Source organism: Asterias amurensis, chromosome 3 (assembly GCF_032118995.1).
Source record: "Asterias amurensis chromosome 3, ASM3211899v1".
In the NCBI taxonomy this organism is placed as follows: Eukaryota; Metazoa; Echinodermata; class Asteroidea; order Forcipulatida; family Asteriidae; genus Asterias; species Asterias amurensis.
In genome coordinates this window covers 22,887,396-22,909,251 of record NC_092650.1, presented here as the reverse complement: position 1 = coordinate 22,909,251, position 21,856 = coordinate 22,887,396, and the positions used below count along the sequence as shown (strand labels likewise).

General features: G+C 39.1%; 1 protein-coding gene across 3 annotated transcripts in view; it reads left to right on the top strand.

Annotated features, from left to right (window-relative positions):
* LOC139934618 (uncharacterized) overlaps nt 1-21,856 on the top strand; it is a 95,195-nt gene that overhangs the window by 15,633 nt on the left and 57,706 nt on the right. For 2 of the 3 annotated variants that reach the window (XM_071928909.1, XM_071928907.1), the window contains exon 2: nt 2,396-2,911. In XM_071928909.1, the coding sequence (XP_071785010.1) occupies nt 2,533-2,911 (379 nt within the window). In that variant the 5' untranslated portion in view covers nt 2,396-2,532. Of the gene's footprint in view, nt 1-1,859; nt 1,946-2,395; nt 2,912-21,856 lie in introns of those variants that run through there. The other variant, XM_071928908.1, reaches the window with a different exon arrangement.

Genomic DNA, 21,856 nt, shown 5'->3' with positions numbered 1-21,856 from the left:
AGTAATTACCAATAGTGTCCAGTGCCTTTAAAGCGTCAGACACGTGTACACATGTACCAATACTCAGAATACTCGTCTGTTTCTTATCGCTCGCCACTCATTCCACAGTAATTGTTAGCAAACAGTCGGGGACATTTGCAAGGTTTGTGCCAGAGTGCACCCCTGAAGTTTATGTAAGAATAATTCATTAATTTGCCCTTGTGTATAACTCCACCATTTTTAATGATGACTTTGCCTTCTCCTGCTTTGTTAGGGCAGGTCCTTTTGTCACGATCATGTCAGTTTGTTGCTTTGTGACGCCCTTGTCACACAAAGTTGTGCGCTTTCAGATGCTTGATTTTGAGACCTCAAATTCTAAATCTGAGGTCTCAAAATAAAATTTGTGGAAAATTACTTCTTTCTCGAAAACTACATGTACGTCACTTCAGAGGGAGCTGTTTCTCACAGTGTATTATACTATCAACCTCTCCCCAATACTCGTTACCAAGAAAGGTTTTATGATAATAATTTTGAGTAATTACCAATAGTGTCCACTGCCTTTAAGTAAATTTGTGCACTTTTGTAGACATGAATTACTTGTCACTTACTTTATTCAAATAAGATGTATGTACATAATATAAATTATGTATCATCAATATATACATGCTGTCTGCTCATACATACATGTACGCTAGTACTGTTCTGCAGTGCACTTGTAAGCAAATAGAATTGTGTAGTTTTAACAACTGTAGCCTGCATCTCAATGTGTGTTCTTTGGATTTTTTTTTAAAGTCTAGGTAGGCCTAGTCATTTTTAAAACTGATTAAAAAAATTCAAACAAAAAAACAGTAATCCTTATTGCGCAATGGTGGACTTGTACTTGGGCCTTGCATACTGAAAAATTAATATTTGCCCTGAAATCATTTGAATATGTATCCACTCACACTGCATAATTCATGAACTGACATACATTCATGAATCATAATAATATGCAAAAAATTACCCACCCATGTACAAAGGGATGTGACTCTATTGTTACAGCAGCCAGCATCTGAAAATGAATACTTTTTATGAAATAAATTATTCAAATCATTTGAATATGTATCCACTCACACTGCATTATTCATGAATTGACATCATTTCATTGGAAAGTATCCACTCTGCAAATTGAGGTGGTCGCTCTATTGTTACAACAGGCAGCAACTGAAAATGAATACTTTTGATGAAATAAATTATTCAAGTCATTTGAATAATGTATTCACTCACACTGCATTATTCATGACTTGACATCAATTCATAGGCAATGAGGTGACTATATTGTTACAACAGGCAGCATATTATGAAATAAAGTATTCAAGTCATTTGAATATGTATCCACTCAACACTGCATTATTCATAACTTGACATCATTTCATTGGCAAGTACCCACTCATGTATAAATTGAGGTGACTCTATTGTTACATTGGAAGATAGTGATCCAGTTGGAGCAATTACATGCGTGTAGTTATCAGCACAGTGTAAAGGGTCTGGCACTTGTCTCTATCGCGTTCACATTGAGTACCTGCACACAGTGTTTGTTGGCGGCGCGTCAGACAGAACCACGAGTCACGGAGTGGCTGTAGAAATATTTCAGGGACCTCGTGTACGTACAGACGCTGATGTTGTATCGTCGACACAGGACCGTGCGTGTGTCTATGTTGCTACTTTGTAATGTGCAGTTATGGATCAAAATGGAAACAATCTGCTCTTAGAAACCGGCTCCGCATGTGTATGATGTGTAGGTTTTTATATGTGGAGTATACTGTGTGTAGGTGAACCTGTTTTGTGTTGAGCATTGCGACCGGACTGCTGTGCTGTTATATGTTAATTTTTAGCTTGGGATCTATGTGTCTACAGTTGTTTTGCAATGTGGAGTTATATACAGCCTGTGTATGTGGCCGGGATACTTGGCATATGTTATCATGAGGTAGGTTTTTTTTTAATGTTGGCTGGTATCTCCGCTGCACTATCATAGATTGGTTTTAATGAAATCCACTGGTTTGATTTCATTGATTCGATGGTTGCAAGAGTGTAATTTTGTTTAACTGTGTATTTGTTTTGGGCTTTCAGTCCTTAGCTTTCATAATACGTGTACGTGGACGTCCATGCAACTACAGTATTCCGCATCGCTATAGCTATGGAGATGGAGCTTTCCTTAACATTACACCTCGTCTATGGAAATCATAACCGCTTTACCTCAGATCACCTAGTACTGTATTTGAAGTGGTATTTTAAAGTGGTATTTTAAATCCTGGACTTTTGACTTTGTCTTTGCGGACCGGTGCCCTTGAACACGACGATTGGCATTTTGTTTCAGATACTGTAGTTTTATTAGTGCTGTTTGTTAATTATACTGTCGTTTTCTTATCTTTTTCAGCAATCTCCTGTCATGTGATCATTGCCTAAGACAGTAACGCCAACCCAAATGTTTAGTTCGTAACGACGTAACCCCCTCGAGCTGAGCGAGGAGACGAGAGCTTCGTGCGCGCTCCGCAGGTGCAACGGCAGTCTCCAATGAACGGCGGGCGCTTCGACTTTGACGATGGGGGCTCTTACTGCGGTGGTTGGGAGGAGGGGAAGGCCCACGGCCACGGGGTATGCACCGGGCCAAAGGGCAAGGGCGAGTATAATGGGTCGTGGCACTACGGCTTTGAGGTGACAGGAGTCTACACCTGGCCGAGCGGGAACACATACGAGGGCCACTGGGAGCATGGCCGACGCCACGGACTGGGGGTGGAGAACAAGGGGCGATGGGTGTATCGCGGGGAGTGGACGCAGGGATACAAAGGAAAATACGGGGTGATTCAGAGCCTTGCCAGTGGGGCACGCTACGAGGGTACCTGGAGCAGCGGGCTGCAAGACGGGTACGGACAAGAGACGTACGCCGATGGAGGTAAGTTTTACATTTACTGGTAACTTGTTTAGTGCCCTCTATGCAGCTGGACGGTTTTGTCTCTGCCAACTTACATTCTTGCCAAATTATTCCATTTTCCAAAATGAATGTGTATTACTCTGTATATTTAAATCCTGGGAATCCGACCTTGGTTGCCATGGATTTTTATTTTTTAATAAACCACAAATGAATGAATGAATCATAAGGCCAGATGGCAACTTAAAAGTGAGGGCTACACCATAACTGATTGGGGTTTATTGACCCAAATCAACTGTCATCAGGGGCACATTGCCAGCTACTCCTGGGGCTGAAACACATTCTTCACAGTATGGCCGAGGGGTTAAGAGCACCGGATTCAAGCACTGGTGTTTGATCAGCAGGGTGTTAGTGGTAGTGATTGTGTACAGATCACATTAACTTTTGTATGGTATCAGGGGGGTGGCGGGGGGGGGGGGGGGGGATTTCCATTTCTCGTAAGATGTCTTTTTGGAAAGTTGTATACCACAAGTGCAAAAAAGGACTTGCGTTGTGTACCATGTACACTGCACTTATTGATTAGATAAGTCCTCCATGCTATTTATCTACATTGTACCCAGTATTACAACAGCAGCGTGATTGGGCTTTTTCCTCTTTGCATACTTTGGCTTTACATTCTGCGAAACTCGTCTCCACCGTGGAATGTTTTTTCAAACCTTTAACAAAATAAACCCAATCCAACCCTGAACTCTCCCCGGTACACCTGTGCCTCATTGATCATAAGAGACGAGCATGTACAAGCGATTCATCCTGGTATGAAAACAGCCGTAGCTCATCACACGCAATTTTTAGTGACAGGGGCTATAGGTGCAATGTCATAAAGCTAAGTATAGATTTTGGTTCAAGAAGTAGTGTTTTTGATCATAGATTGATGAATAGTCTAAAAGTTAAAGGCAGTGGACACTATTGGTAATTACTCAAAATAATTATTAGCATAAAACCTTTCGTGACGAGTAATGGGGAGAGGTTGATGGTATAAAACATTGTGAGAAACGGCTCCCTCTAAAGTGCCATAGTTTTCGAGAAAGAAGTAATTTTCCATGAATTTGATTTCGAGACCTCAGATTTAGAACTTGAGGTCTCGATATCAACCATCTAAACGCACACAACTTCGTGTGACAAGGGTGTTTTTTCTTTCATTATTATCTCGCAACTTCGATGACCGATTGAGCTCAAATTTTCACAGGTTAGTTATTTTATGCATATGTTGAGATACACCAACTGTGAAGGCTAGTCTTTGACAATTGCCTATAGTGTCCACTGCCTTTAATGACCATGAACATGATGAAAACATACTTGGTGAGAAGCTCTGCAGCTGTTCATAGTTCAAAGGCATTGGACACTATTGGTAACTACTCAAAATAATGATTAGCATGAAAACTTACTTGTTAATGATCAATGGAGAGCTGTTGATACGTGTAGTATAAAACATTGTGAGAAACGGCTCCCTCTGAAGTAACGTAGTTATTGAGAAAGAAGTAATTTCTCACTTAAATATTTTAGTTTGATTTTGAGACCTCAGAATAACAATTTAAGGTCTCGAAACCAATCTTGTGCAGCAAGGGCGACTTTTCTTCCATCATTCTCTCGCAACATCAATGACTACTTTAACAAGCTCAAAGTTTCACAGGTTTTTTATTTTATCTATTGTTGAGATTTTATAACAAATGATTACAAATGCTTTTTATAGACCAACTCGTCAGATCCAAGGCAACGTGTCCCTTTAAACTATTATGAGAGAGGATTCTATTTGAAGTAATATGGTTTTGTAGTTTTTGTCTTCAGAAACATTTGAATCAGATTGTTGAGGGTAGGTTACCATTTGTGAATGCTGCAGCCTGAGACGATTTTATCGAGTATCGCGATTAAGCTTAATCGCGATATTACTTAGGAAACGATTTCGATATCAGATCGATTTGGTTTTAATCAAAATATCAATATATCACGATATATCGTGATATAGCGCGATATCGATCAAGTATCGCAATATCGTGATGTATTTCATAGCTGAGACATCTTGCACCCCCATAGGTTTGGAGGAAAACCAGAAGAATAGGTCATTAGAACTCCTCTCTTATGCTTTGACTGTCTCTTCTACAACTTTCACTGGGAGTTAGAAGACTGATGATGTCAAATTTAATTAAGCGCGATTATATCGAATATCGCGATATATTGTCGGCGATATATCGTGAATAAAATAAATGGATATCGCCCAAGCTTTATATTTAGTACCCGTTGTTACCACGCTAAATGGGACGGCATTGATGTTTGTGTGAAAATACAGTGACGGTCCTATGCTGTTTTCTCAGCAAGTACATGTAGGAACTGAATGCTGTTTGAAGCTTTGCATGGTGTGAAAAATAAGAAGTAAACTAAATAGGTAGGGCTTGAAACTTTGCGTGGTGGAAATACGGTATAGAAAGGTTTGCGGTAACACCATGTAATGACTATCTCTAATGAGTATGGGTGGTTCTGAAAAGAACCGTTGGTTTCAACTCGACGTTTCGAACAGTATGCTCTGATCGTCTTCTGGAGAAAACTGGACTCTGATGCTGCATGCTGCTTTTAAGTACTATGGACATGTACATGTATTTAAGATTTCTTTTGAGGGAGTGTTGGCTCTGAAAAGAGCCGTTGTGGTTTTGATGTTTTGAACAGTATACTGTACAGTAGACACTGCATTTTGTATTTTGTACTTTCTTTTCAACCTGCTCCACTCAACATTGGGCCCCTCAGTTCATTTACCTTGGAATCTGTGCACACAGCGTGGATTGTGAATAAAGGCTTTAGAGAAATGTGTTGATGATACACTGTCATGACTGTAGAACCCATCAGCTACTCGGCAGGAAGCCGTACATCGACGCCATTTCTTTTGTTATCTCACACATTGTTTAGATAATGGAATCGGTGAATCAATCTGTTTAAATTTAAAATATGGAAAAATAACCATTCACAGTGTTATTATGAAAAGAATTAATTATTTTATCACAGCTTGATGAAAGGATACAACCAGTGCAGTTGGCGGAGGGGTGGCTGTTTTTGTTCACATCATGTCCTTTGTCTACATTATACTATGTGAATTAATTATAAGTAATTAGAAAAAAGCAATTTACATTTTCACCTTGAATTATTTTCAAACAAAGACGACATCATTCTGTGGCACGGTTGGCTTGTGTGTACAGCGCTCGCCTCTCACCAAGGTGACCCCGGTTCGATTCCCGGTCGGGGCCATATGTGAGTTGAGTTGTGCGTTGGTTCGCTGCTGTGCCAAGAGGGTTTTCCAGACTATCTCGTTTTCCTCCCTCAGGAAAAAATCAAACACTTTCGATATTGGCTGTGCTCCGTGGTCATAATGGGTTGATGTGGCTGGCAGTTGAATGCCCCCTTGCATGCCTGCTTCTCGAAGCACGTTGTAGCCGCGTCCTTCGCAATTCAGCTCTTAGCTGCGAGTAAGGATGATTAGCCCCCCCAAATTATTATTATCATAAATGGATTAATAAACACAATAGTAGACTACATGTATCATTACCCTCATTGCCAGCAAATATGTATGATATGTGGCAATCTGCGGTGTTTCCGTTCAGCATAGTGTGCAGGGCTGTATGCTTCGTTTTTGAAAAGGCAAGGGCACCAAGGCATTTTCTCTTTGGCAAAGGGCACCCTATGAGGAAATTGTAAATTTCTACTGTAACATTTCAAGGGCACCACGGCAATGACAAGGGGCAATGAAGGCAATTGCCTCCGTTGCCTCCGTGAAGTATCAGGCCTGAGTGTGGGTTCGAGTCCCAGTCTTGACACTTGTGTCCTTTATAAAGGGAGGTGTGTGGGGGGGGGGGGGGCAGCTGCTCTGCCTTGTATGATTCCCTGCCAAGCCATTAGCGAGTTAGTTTGGAATGATATGTGGTACATTGACTTGCTTCTAGTCACAATGTACCGCTTACATTTGAATTCCTCAGACTATAGGGGGGTACAGATGTCATGTCAGGCATGACAGGTTCAAGGCAAGCTTTTGTATAGCAACCTCCAGGATGAGCAAACCCTGGTACCATTGTGCCATACACATTCATTCAGAATTGAGTGTGGGTGTTCGCCGTCTCTTACATAACTACGCAATTTAAGCTTGCCCCTAATCATGTGACATGGAAACTGTCACGATGGTCTGAGGAATTCAAATTGAAGTGGTAATTGATCAAGCATCTCATTGTATTCAGAAAATATTAAAATCTAACACGCAAATGGCTTATTGACAGTCAAACAAAAGAACACTGGACTGGACGGCACAATATGTAATACAGCCAACACAGCCTGGGCCCAATTTCATAGAGCTGCTAAGCACAAAAATTTGCCTAGCATGAAATTTCTTCCTTGAAAAAAAAACAGGATTACCAACCAAATTTCCATTTCTTGCATATCACTTATTACTGGTGTTCAGCCATTGTTTGCTTATCCTGAAAACCATATGGAATTTTTTTTGGTAATCCTGTTTTTATCAAGGCAACAATTTTATGCTAAGCAAATTTGTGTGCTTAGCAGCTCTATGAAATTGGGCCCTGGTCCAACTTGATTAACGAAGCCCTTTCATAATACAATTGTTTGTTTTCTGCAATAACCTACATTGTACACTGTTATTCAAACAGTTTGCTCTCATTTAACACTCATCCATATGGCATCATTGGCCACTAGCCATACTGCTCACCAAAAATCCTGGTACAACACAATAAATGAATCCAAAACATCTGTGTGTTTTTTTTTCAACAATCAGATGCCGTCGAGGGAAAGACAAAAGTAAAAAATCTGACCTTGCTCATTTCAAAAAGGAAAAATTAATATACTTCGCTTTGGTATTGGTGCAGAACCAAACCGTTTCATGACAAAATCCAATGTGTTTTTTATGCATTGATGAAGCCTGCAACCCCTTTCTCTCAACGCATTTTAATAAACAACTGATGGTTTAACTCAAGATCAATGATCAGCAGGAAGAGCACAGAGGGAAAAAAACCCAAAGCAACGGGTGTGTTGTTACCTTGGCAGTCTGCACGTACACACACACCAACTGCGCTCCCATCACTGTCATATCATTGACGACAACCCTAATGCACTACATTCGCATCCCTCGCTCACGTTGCTTACAGGGAAAGTACATAGGGAAAGTAGCGAGCATTGGAAAGCTGTTGATAGTATAAATCATTGTGGGAAATAACTCCCTCTGAAATAACGTAGTTTTTGAGAGAGAGGTAGTTTCTCGTTAAAATAATAAAGGACTCTTTTATTCTCTTCTGAAAGCACACAAATTCGTCCAACAAGGGTGTTTTTTCTTTCATCATTTCCTCGCAACTACAATGACTGATTGAACCCAAATTTTCACATGCTTGTTATTTTTATGCTTATGATGGGATACACTAAGTGAGAACACTGGTCTTTGACAATTACCATAGTGTCCAGTGCCTTTAAAGGGATGTTACAGTCTCCATTCTGCTTCTTGAGTTGTCCACCTTGTAGAGTTACAAACATAACTTAACTTAACTTAACTTAAATGCATTTATAAAGCGCTTTAACACTGTTTCGAAGCGCTGTACAGTCAGGAAAAACATTAAAATGCAGGATTAAAAAACATGAGCAAAAATAGCAATATGGTTTAAAAAAAAATACACAACAGTTGAAAAAGTGGCAATTCAGTAAAAACCTTGCATTACAAACATTCATATTATACAGAATAAAATACACAAAAAAAACAAAAACAAAAAAAACGAACATAATAACCTTTAAATCACCGTGGTCAAGTGGTTAGACTGGTTTGAATCCCCCAGGTAACCGCTGATTTCACAATGACTAGAATGAATGTTGTCGTCTAGTTACTGAATCACAATTTCTTGATTTGTGTAATCTTCTTGGTTTTATTAGACGTCTTGTCCGCTGTAACGATGCTGACATTTTGGTTAAGCTATATAATTCATTGTGTCGCCCCATTCTGGAGTACGGGGCTCCAGCTTGGATTCCACACCAAGATTCAAAAGCGCTTAGCGCGTACTTGTCTGCCTGCACCTAGAGGCGAGTTGCCTTACAATGAACGCCTTCAATGAACGCCTTCAAAGGCTTGGGCTTACCTCTTTGGAGAATAGATATAATTACTTTGCCATTGCCTATGTTGCCAAGTGTCTATATAGGGTGTATGATGTTGATCCTTTCAATTTTATTACAATTAATGCTCGCCATTCTGACACTCTTAAATTTCATCATACTTATGCTAGAACTGATGCTTTTAAATTTACTGTTTTTAACAGATTTCCTGTCTACTTTGACAGTTTACCCTCCCATGTTAGGGACCAACTTTTAACTAGCCTTCCTGGTTTTGTTAGAGGAATCAAAAAGCATTTTAAAGAAATCAGCTGGCAGGTCCACATTTATTATTATTTTTTTTAATGCATTATTGTTTTTTCTTGCTTGTCTTTTATATCTGAGTTGCCTGGCTTGGCTGGTGGGTAACACGTATTCCTCCTGTGGAGGGTGTGTCTTGTTAATTCTCGTAAAAGGTCAGCCACTTTGAAAGTGACTTTTTGTCGCTATTAGCTTTCCCTGCCAGGGTTCTTGTCTTTTGTTTCGTCTGTAGTGTTTTGTGTTCCACCCCCACTGGAGGTGTTTCCTACACAATCCTTATATCTGCCCGCGGCCAGGCCAGGTTTCTCAGTAATTTGCTTGTGTTTTTGCTTATTTTTGGCTGTTCTCTTTATATATCCATTGTAATATTGCTTTTTCTTGTAAATCTTTTATGTGCAATTTTTTAATACATGTTTGTGTTTTTTCATGTTTGCTGGCAAATAAAATGGAATGAAATGAAATGAAATAAAAAAAATCCATAATAACAGATGTTTAATCAATGTTTGTATGAGGAAATTACCTGTTGCCTGCTTGGTGGTTAGGATGAAGTTGCCTGCTATTGTGGGTGGGATGAAGTACACTGGGTATATACAGTCAATAATCACTCTTAAAATTAACAGCAATAAAAACTTACTTGGTAAGAAGTACACTGCAGCTTTCAATAGTATAAAGCTTTCTGACATTCCTTTTTTTTAATTTATTTACATTTTTTTTTATTATAGAGTAATGTGGTTATATGGAAAAAATATATTAGTTTTTATCCCAGAGATACATTTTTGTCAGATACATAAATTTCTCAAATTGTGTATTCCAAATCTGTGTTACTCTTCCTGCTTGGACACAAAGTGCTCTGGATTTCCGACGATATCTCAAAAGTGCTTTCCCCTTTTAAAATGAAATTTTTACAGGTTTATTTACATTTGTACAGGATTAAACAATTCCAGAAATCAAAGGTATATATTGTCTTTTAAATTATTGGAAAAAGGTTTTGTGTTTCTTCAATAGGATAGGTGAAATCTCTTTAAAGCTTAAGGGGAAATTAAATTGTAGCACTTGACTGCTACATGTAGGTTGTGATTGTCAGAGTGTTTACCTGATTGCATGTTTTCTTTTTTTCAATGTTGATCTCTTTTGCCTTCAAAGAAATTTCTTGGAAACTTAAACTTGCCGTGGGGGGAAAATGGGAAGAAACACTAGGCTTTAATGAATTCTTTCTGGTACTGAAACCAAGGGACCCTCCAGACTACCTTGCCCTGTAAACTGTAGGCCTAAGAGGTATCTGTAAAAAGAAGATGTTAAAGAAACACGTTGCCTTGGATCGGACGAGTTGGTCTATAAAAAGCGTTTGTAACCCTTTTTTATAAATTGTATATGATTGGAAAGATCTTTTAAAAGTAGAATGCAATGATCCACACAAGTTTGCCTCGAAATTGCGTGGTTTTCCTTTTACTGTGCGAACTAACACGGTCGGCCATTAATTTGACTCCCATAAATGGCCAACATAAATAGTCGACGAGGTAACAGGAAAACAGTGCTATTTCGAGGCATGTTTGTGTGGATCATTGTATTCTACTTTTACAACATCTTTCTACCCATATGCATTTTATAATAACGGCTAAAACGCTTTTCAAAGACCAACTCGACCGATCCAAGGCAACGTGTTCCTTTAAAGGAACATTACAGAATTGTTTTTTGCTAACAACACAGTTGCTGGCAGTGTAAGCACTGTGTGTAATCCACCCTACACATAAACTGACAAACCTGTCGAAGTTTGAGATCGGTCGGCCCGATTACAAATTTTGCATTGGATCGATGCCAAAACAAAAATGAATAAAACGCTCACTGAACGATAAACTCCAAACGCGAAATTAGATAATTGATTTCCCATCAAATATGACATTTCAGACAGAAATATTTCAAGGGGTGTTTTCTACTTTCATCATCATTAGACCGTGTAAGTTTTATGTAAATCTGTGGTCATCACGCTTAATTTGTTTCTTATCAATTCTGTAACCTTTCTTTAAACACTGGACACTATTGGTAAATGTCAACGACAAGTCTTCTCACTTGGTGTATCTCAACATATGCATTATTAACATAACATACCTGTGAAAATTTCAGCTCAATTGGTCGTCGAAGTTGCGAGATAATAATGAAAGAAAAAACACCCTTGTCACACAAAGTTGTGTGCAATTAGATGGTTGATTTCGAGACCTCAAATTCTAAATCTGAGGTCTCGAAGTCAAATTTGCAGAAAATTACTTCCTTCTCGAAAACTATGTCACTTCAGAGGGAGCCGTTTTTTACAATGTTTTATACCATCAACCTCTCCCCATTACTCGTTACCAAGTAAGGTTTTATGATAATAGTTATTTTGAGTAATTACCAATAGTGTCCACTGCCTTTTAAAGGAATCTCAGTTTAAAGATGTGGGAGGAAAACTCCAACCGGGAAAACCCACACAATGAGGCATGGACTGAAAAACAAAATCCACATGTGTCACCATGGTTGGGATTGTGTAACATTTGTGTGACATTTGCCATTGTTAAGATAATCTTAACGTTTGACGCAGTTATTTCAAACATTTTGGCTTTGAGCGTGAAAGAGTTTTCTGTTGTTAGATTGTATCTCATCAACAAATAAGATTATTTTTTATCCTTCCCCATGTTTTTTTCTTTCTAGCTTTGTATATTGCTCCATCTTCTTTCCTTTTGCTGAACAAAAACAATTAAAATCCAGAAGAAAAAAATCCAATGGGATTGGCCTCGCTTTTGAGTAATTATTGTTCAAACGGGAAACAACAACCCCAAAATTGCCACACTTTAAATGTCTTTCATTCAATCCCTTTTATTCTCTCTCTCTTTCAAAAAGACTACCCAGACAAAAATATATTGAGTTCCTTCCATTCAAGTCCCAAGATGTAATAACTACGAGCAGACAAAAGTTCATGGAGCTGTATAATATTAGACAAGGCTGAATCAGCGTTCATGGCCGAAGAAAGCTTCCAAGTAATAGACTGTTAATTTGATAATCTGCTAATAACTATTTGTGATGTACAAGTACTGCTTGCTACTGTAGAAGGATAGTGGTGAGGGGATTTTGTTATTCAGTTAAGTACGCCAATGATTTTCCACTGTCTTATCCAAACAACGTCAAGGGCAGGTACGGCTGAAAGACCTCAACAAATTACACGTTACTCACATTATTGCGATACTTCTGCGCGTGGCTGGAAGACAAGTTTAAAGGGAAGGTCAAGCGTTTGAAGTTCAATATTTTATTTGTTCATTCCAACCCTTTACTGTGCTTATCTAGATGATGGCTACACCACTTGTGTATGGTACGTACATTGTATGTATGGGGAAGAGCATTAATTTGGCTATTCAGTAAGTTTGGTTTTTGAAACAAAACCTGCTGAAGGGGAAGTGATGATGATCAATGATGTCATATGCTATGCTGATCTCATTTTAAAGTCTGTAAGCCAGTTTATAGCTAGGGCCTCAGCCAGGTGAAAGCCTTCGATGCCACCATCAAGGTGAGAGAGTGGGCAGTCGTCTATCATGTTGGGCAGTCGTCTATCATGTTGGGCAGTCGTCTATCATGTTGGGCATCGTCTGGGGTTCACCACAATCACAAAGCGGAGATGCAAGGTAGCCCCACTTGTGTAGGCTGCTGTGGCACGGCCCTGTGTCCATACGGAACCGGTTCAAGAGGTACCAATGGCCGCGGGAGAGGTCCATTCCCGGTAGCTGGATGGTGGGGTCAGCGACCATGAACTTGTGCAGGACGTTGGTATGGTCTTGCCACCGTATGCGCGATGGATTTTCTGCGGACGGGTTTCAAGATTAAAAGTCTAGGCCCAGGGTGGAAGTGAAGGGGAAGTGGTTCACTGGTGGTCAATAAAAATTATGTATTTTAAAATCGGGAATTTGATCAGATCATCAATGTTGATTGTGTATACTTGACAATGTAACAAACAAAATAACAATCCTTTCAAGCAATAAACAAAGCAAACAATATTATTATTATTATTTTTTTAAATAAATTATTTGGGGTTTTCTTTTCTTTTTTTCCGGATTTTTCTCACGCAAGATCAAAACAAAATCTTCAGGAGGGGTTGCCAGGTGTTCAGTTGAAATCATCAGTTTTAAAATCGAAAAATCGATCGTCGATCAGAATACCACCGAAGACTATTGTTTTTTATTTGACATTGTAGCAAGCAAATGACAATCCTATAGCTTAAAGCCATTATACACTTTCGGAACAAAAAAATATATATAAAAGTTCACAGATTTACAAATAACTTACAGGGTTTACAGAAGGTAATGGTAAAAGACTTCTGTCGAAATATTATTCCACGAAATGCTTTACTTTTTGAGAAAACTTTAAAACAATTATCAATTCTCGACAACGAGAGTTACGGATTATAGAAAACACATGTCATGACACGGGGAAACGTGCGGAAACAAGGGTGAGTTTCCCCGTTATTTTCTCCCGACTCGGATGACCGATTGAGCTTAAATTTCCACAGGTTTGTTATTTTATATGTAAGTTGTGATACATGAAGTGTGGGCCTTGGATAAAACTGTTTACCGAAAGTGTCCAATGGCTTTAAACCAAAACAAAGCAGATATCATATTTTTATTTATTTATAATAAATCATTTTGGTCATTCCTTTACACTTCCGTGATTAAGCATTAGAAACCATACAAAGCATTAGAAACCATACAAAGCAAAATGTGTAACGGTGCAACGGGTGTCTATATACACATGAATGGATCATTGTAAATTGTGAACAATATGGCGCAGAAGCAGTTCTCTACACAGTTTGCGATCAATGCTCTCTGACAGTCTAATAACCCCTGCACATAAAAACGCAGACAACAACGACGACGATGTTCAACTGGTGTGTGGGATACACACAGCGTACATTTTTAGTATCCATTATTGATTGTGCTCTGGGCGCACAGACCGGTAATTAGTCTGTCTATTGTTCCATCGATGCCTCGTTCAGTGGTCGTCACCCGTCAGTAGAGTAGGTTTTATGTGTTCATTCTCTAAACACACTCAAATCATCAGGGTATTGTGTTTTTTTCCATTTGTAATCAGGTATTAGGATTGCGTACGGACAACTAAGTGGTTTATTGGCCTGGTCTATTAAACCGACTCATTGTTTAGACAATTTGTGTTTTGCCTGGTGTGTTTTTTTGTTTAGACTTTATGAGGATCTTGGCAATAGGAGACTTTTGAGACGCTGGCCGCAGCAGACATAAAGGTCTTTTTTTTTGCGTTTTGAGCATGCAAACCACTGGGAAAAAGGACCGTCTAAAAGTCTACTGTTGAGGCGTTATTTTTACAAGAGAGGGGCGTGTCTCTCAAAACATTTGTACATGACCACAAAGGAAAAAATAGATTTCAAACAAATTATAATTTGATGGTATGTTTTACTCTACTCATATGTTTTGTACGGACATGTATTATGCCTGCATCCAAACCTGTAGACAAATTGGTTTAGACAATTTTCCTCCCCCCCCCCCCCCACATCCACACAGAATGAGGAGAAAAAATAGACAATTTGGACAGTCGGTAAAATAATTCTCACGCATTAGTACTATTTGTACTACATTCTTGACAGTAGTGTTTAGAACATCTAGAATGCCATTGTTCAGTTGTTGATGTTGTTGTTGTCAGTGTTGTTATTGTCTTTAGGCCTATTGTTTTTATTTTCTTATCCTTTAACTATCTCTCTCATTCCTTACAATTTGCAAGTGTAAAAAAAAAGAATGGTGTTCATTGTATTATTCCTTAGGAATTTTTTTATGAATTCCAGATCCGCCAAAATCAATAGTTATCAGATGGTCCATGCACACAGGGCGTTCTCATGAAATATGAAATGTCCTTGGCCAATGGTATAATGATGTCCTAATAATCCATAGATGTAAATATTATGGGAACAAATGTTTTTTTTTGTTTACATTGTGCACAACCAACATGTTTTGTTTGTTTTTAAAAAGTCTAGGGGGAGGATAGACTTGATTCAAGTCCTGCTCTCGTGCGAGAGGTAGTCCCTAAGCATATTATGTCAACTAGCAATTAAGCGGTATAGCAGTGTGCCCTCGCTGTCAAAATGTAGCTACATGTACAATGTATTGTGGCAAGGGGGGATGTCGGATGCGCAAAAGTTTTCTGACGTTTAGGCGATAGAACTGAAAATAAAAGGACTCTCACGGTTTTGGGACTTGAGTCAAGTCTACAATGTAAGGGAGAGGAGGGACAGGTGTGCAATAATTTGCACTGGTTGAGTCAGTATGATGTACACCTGTTTCAAACCATGTGTTATATACACTTTGTTTAGTATTCCATAATCAATAATAATAATAATCAAGGCTTAGAAAGCGCACAAATCCACCAAAGGTGCTCAAGGCGCTGTAAAATGAATTAAGTAATATGTAATCAATTAAAACCTAAATTTACAGATTTATTTTTCTTCAAATAGAAGACACATCTTAACAAACATGACAAGAGCGAAACATCAGGCTGGCATAATATACCATTGCATTGCACTGTGCATGTGAATAAAAACACTTTACGAGCGACAACCCTGAGAAAGTGCAAAACACCACTAATTGGATCCTTCATCTCTTATTGGCAGTAAAACTTATTGACCTAACTTTATTGCTGTTGCAAAGGGTTTCTTGCCCTAATTTATATAATGTATGCAGTTTTTCTGTGCTAGGCACTGGCCACCTTTGGTACATGTTCATGTAATTAGCAAAGACCTGTCTTGTCTTGTCTTGTCACTTGGTGTATCTCAACATAAATGCATAAAACAAAAAACCTGTGATTATTTGAACTCAATTGGTGATCGAACTTCCAAGAGAGAATAATGAAATATGAAAACAGCCTTGTCGCATACATTGTAAGTTGTGTGCTTTTAGTTGCTTGAACTTAAAACCTCAGCTGAAGTCTCAAATTCAATTAAAATATTTGAGGGAGAAATGACTTAAGGGAGCATTTTTGTGATAGATTTGACGCTATCAAAAATGTGTTTTACTGTTATTAATATTGACTCTTTTTTTGTGCGTTTAATATGATTGCGATAAATCTGTCTGTAATGTTGGTACGTACAATCCTTTTTTTATAGCTCCATGGTACAGTGAACAACTGCTGTATACAGAAATACAGTACGACACTCCAACCCCTAAGGAATCATTAAACACCCAACCAAGCATTAAGTCCAACCTTGATAATTAACAAAATCCACTATACATACGCCGGCTCTGATAACTAGTGTCGCATTTGCATAAAAGGTACCGGCCATTAATCTCCTTGTCTGTGTTATCTTACTGCCGTTGAATTGCCATGATCTGTATTAAAAATGACAATTAACGTGATTGAAGTAGACGTTAATGCACTTGCGATGACTAGTCACCGCAAAAAAAAAAAAAATGCACAAATTTGGCTGAAGCCATGGAGCCGAAACGAAAGACATCAACAACATGAAATATAGCCAGAGGGTTCGACGTGGCTGTGTTATAGTAATAAGCTTTTGCCGGATCAGGCACGTGGAAGTTGAAATGATGAGACCGGAATAAATATGAAATATCAATCAATTTTATGGAATGGAAACCTCCGTTCGGAGAGAGGTTAATGGAGCCGCGTTCTACTGCTTAGGTTTCTGTGGAGACGTACTGTGTAATGTGTTACTAGATGATGGTTGCTTTCTTAAAGGAGCACCTTGTTTTGTAAACTGTTTGAGTTACATGTACAAGCCCTGCTAGACTTGTGGACAAGTCTTTAAATGTCTGTCGCGGTGATAGCGTCCCCGCGATTCCCGATATAAACTTGTGAGATTGCTGGCTGTGTGAGTACTGCTTTCACGACTACGGTAGAAGTCGGCAACCAGCAGTTTGCACGAGAGCAGTGATCTCACGAGAGCACCGCCACAACTCGACTGTCTCACCACGTGGGACCATTAACAACTTGTCCACAAGTCTAAATCCCTGCAGAATCCTGCATTTTCCCACCCTAACTCGGGCCCCGATTTTAGTGAGTACACCCATAGTCTTAGAAGTTTGTGCATCGTTACCAATTGTACCTTATCTTGATTCAAAAACAGTGAGTACACCCATAGTCTCAGCAGTTTTGGCAACATAAATGCTGTTATCTTGATTCAAATACATTAAGTGTATGGGTAGTCTGAGTAGTTTGAGCAACATTTTGTGCCTTATCTTGACTCAAAGACAAGAGAGGGTGAGTGCAGCAATTTGGGCAACATAACCAAGGCTGTGTTATCTCGATTCAAATATAGTGACCAATACACATGTAGTCACAGAAGTTTCATAGGCAACATTACCAAATGTACCTTTTCTTGACTCAGATAGTGAGTGCACCAATAATCTCAGCAGTTTGGGCAACATTATCAAATGCATTACCTTATCTTGATTCAAATGCAGTCGGGGCACTAATCGAATGTAGTCTCAGAAGTTTAGGCAATATTACCAAATGTACCTTTATTTCGCTGCTTAACTGCATTATTAACCCTTCTTGTAGGCGGAAATTTAACTCTGACCTTAAGTATGTAAACTGCGTCAACTATGGTATTTGTGAGAGTAAAAACAGTTTTGTTTCGTAATTTTCTTGACTGTGATGATCTTGATACTCTCGGTCTGCTACACAAATCGTTCTGACAATCCCTCTGTTTCTTACTTTGTCGGGATGGTATGGGGTTGTCCGAGTGTGTCAGGGTTATCCTTTTTCTTTTTTTTCTTTTCGTGTTTATGTCCCTTGTTTTGTATTTTTTATGTAATTTTCATAAATCTTTTTATCTTCTCCATTTTTTGAGGTTTTGAGGAAATAAAGAAATAAATAAAATTACTCAAAGACAGTAAGTGCACCAATAGTCTCAGCAGTTTGGGCAACATTATCAAACGCTGTACCTTATCTTAATTCAAAGACAGTACCTCCAAATGGCAGTATTACCAACATTACCCTCATGTGTTATCTGCAATCGTTAAGGTACATGTAAGGGCCTTAATTATACAATCAAGACCCATTTAAGCTTACCTCGGGGGCAATAAAGTAATCAGTCATCATATCGAAACTCCGTCCCAGGACAAGAATTACAATAATAATTTATGAAGCTAGAAGGTTAAACATACATATTGGATGGCATACATGTATCTCATCTATTATTCAAAATGTTATCCGCACCTTCGGGCATGTCAATGTCAAAAAAATAAGTGATGGCTTAGGGATCCTCAAAATTGAGCGTTGAGGTTCGGTTTATATGGCTACGATCAAAAGTTTTAACAATATTTGTCCAAATTTGCTGGAAAATTAAATAAAATGGGTGTTCAAATGGTTTAATTGCAACCTACATGTAAATGAAAGATACCCTGCATACCAGTACTGGTGCTACATTACTGTGAAAGGAGTAGGTCTCATTCTTTAAAACATTGACCAACATACCCTGCAGGAAAATGCTAAATAATGAAGCGCCATGAGCATCACCGAGTGACGAATATGAGATCTACATGTACATGTATCTGAAGCCACTATTATTATTGGCATTCTACAAACAAAACAGGGTGTACAAATTTAAAACAGGGTGTCAAAAAAAACAAAAAAACAGACGCCCCTCCGGCTAACACTATACCGAAACAATCTTGACTACGCTTTATTCACTGGCGAACCGTTATAAAGACAACTATCTTGAAAAAAAAACCATGAGAAAACGAAAAACAATTTGTGTTTATTTATGAATCAATGGTTCAGCCCTCATATTAAAGAGAAAAATGTGTCCAAGGGTGTGATACAGGATGATTTTGTAATAATGGGTCGCAGAAAAATATAACAGCTGTTTAATCATCTCACAGCAGTGGCTCACAGGTTATGTGTGATAAATGTGACACCACCAGCGCTAATTCTCCTGAGAAATTTTGCTGGTTGAAATACAATCATGTGCGAGAGTACCAACTGCCCGTACCACACCCCCCCCACCCCACCCCTCCCCCTCCACCCACCATCCCCAACTTTAAATTGAACACACAAAAAACTTAAAAAATTAATGGTAATGTGTAAACAGTTTTAGAGAATGAGGTGATTTTTCACCCAAAATTTTTTATTTGAGAAGGGATTCAGGCATGAACTTGAAAGCCTTTTTGGGCTTCCAAAACATACAATTCTATGCAGCAAGGGTGTTTTTTTTTCTTTCATTTGATGACCAATCAACTTTGATGATCAATCAGGCATAGATTTTTGTTATTTTATGCAAATATGTTGGGATGCACAAAGTGAGGATGCTGGCTTTTGACAATTAGGCTACCAAGAAGTATACCCTGCCTTGAAGCTTAAAGACACTGGACACTATTGGTATCTGTCAAAGACAAGCCTTCAAAGTTGGTGTATTTCAACAAATGCATACAATAACAAACCTGTGAAAATTTGAGCTCAATCGGTCGTCGAAGTTGCGTGATAATAATGAAAGGAAAAACACCCTTGTCACACGAAGTTTTGTGCTAATGCTTGATTTCGAGACCTCAAGTTCTAAATCTGAGGTCTCAAAATCAAATTCGTGGAAAATTATTTCTTTCTCGAAAACTACATTACTTCAGAGGGAGATGTTTCTCACAATATTTTATATTATAACACCCCTTGCAAGTATTCTGCCTGCTCATTGGTTTAGGGCGCGTCACATGACATGTCTTAGTTTTGCTAGACGACGGCCGTGTGATAGTGCTCGGTTTGTTGGTTTGTATCGGTTTGCCATGCGTTAGTCCGAAGACTAGCACATGGCGCCGTGCGCTAGTCCGACAGACTAGCACACGGCGTGCAGTACCCAGACGTCCGTTGCGTGTACGAGGATGATAAATTAATAGTCTGTAACCATTTCGGATTGCCCGACACTACATGCAACACAGTAGGTAAAAGTGTTTGCAATCTGTGTTCGCGCCGTCCGTGGATTGTAGCATTCAGGTCTGTAACTTAATATTAATAGTACAGTATTTAGAAATGTTTGGGGTGTTATAAAACAAATATTGACTGCTTTTACTCGTACAATGGTTAAAAACTATGACTCCCTCGGTGATTCCCGGAGCGGTCTATTTTCCCTCGGCTTCGCCTCGGGAAAATAGAACGCTCCGGGGATCACCTCGGAAGTCATAGTTTCAACCATAGCACTCGAAGCAGTCAATATTTGTATACTATCAACCTCTCCCCATTACTCGTTACCAGTTAAGGTTTTATGCTAATTATTTTTGAGTAATTACCGATAGTGTCCACTGCCTTTAATATCTATGGGGTATTGAGCTTATTTAAAAATCAAACACATCAAGTTATTAGCATTCTCAATTCAAGAATACATCATGTACAAAGCATGCATGTGCAGTGTGAGCAGATCAGACTGTACCAAGCTCACGTCTTCTCTGTGTCCTGTCCGCCATGCCCTCCAAACATGTAAGGCATTGATCAGCGGGTAACCATGGAAACACGAATACCCTGAGGCTGGACGATTTGAAAGGGAAGCAAAGGCGGTCAAAAGAATCGGCGACGAAAACGATGGTGGGACAGCCACGAACTCAGAGATGTTTAGTACATGGTCAATTAGAGAGCTTGATATATGGATAAAGAAGGCGGAACACTGGGGGAGAAAAACTGGGCTGTATTGATCGAGGTTCAAGCATGTCAATGGATAACTTACTTCATGTTGATTTTTTTCCCCGACTCAAGTGTTACAGTACACGCCAAGTTGTAATTTCTTTGAGCTGAGGGCCCAATTTCATAAAGCAGAATACACTGCTTGAGGAACTTCTTTGCTTAGTAAAATGTTTAGTGGGGCACCCGAGTCAAGCAATGCACACTTTATGTAAAGGAGGTCAAAAGAATCGGCGACGGTGTCGATGGTTGGACAGCCACAAACTCAGAGATGTTTAGTTTAGAGCTCGATCTATGATGAAAGGGGACGAACTGGGGGAAAACAACTGAGCGGAATCGATCGAGGTTCAGGCATGTCAATGGAAAACTGAGTTTGTTTGATACAGTACATGCCAAGTTGTAATTTCTGTGAGCCTGTGGGCCAATTTTCATTATTCAGAATTATACAGCTTGAGAAATTTCTTTGCTAAGCAAAAATTTTGAGTGGGGCAATGCACAGTCCACACTTGATATGTTATTTTGGCTGATAAACTGTTTCTGCTAAGCTAGACTTTACTGCATACTGTATTTGTACATATCGCAAGTTTGTTGTGCTTACAGGCTTTATGAACAGCTCCCATAGAGTTATATATAAGAACTAGAGGGCGCACTGGTGGTGCTGCTTGCACAAATGCGACAGGAGCGCAAGATGACAAGCGCGCCATTCTGTACGCGCGTTGAATATGAAATACATGTTGAGTGTTTTTTTATTGAACGCTCATGCGATCCTGTTTGTTCAACTTACAAATTGGCCGTATAAACACACGCTGTGAGATGGCTGTTTTGTCAACTTAGAAAATGGCAGCCTGCACGCATGCCGGGGCACGTATATAGGCCAGTGCG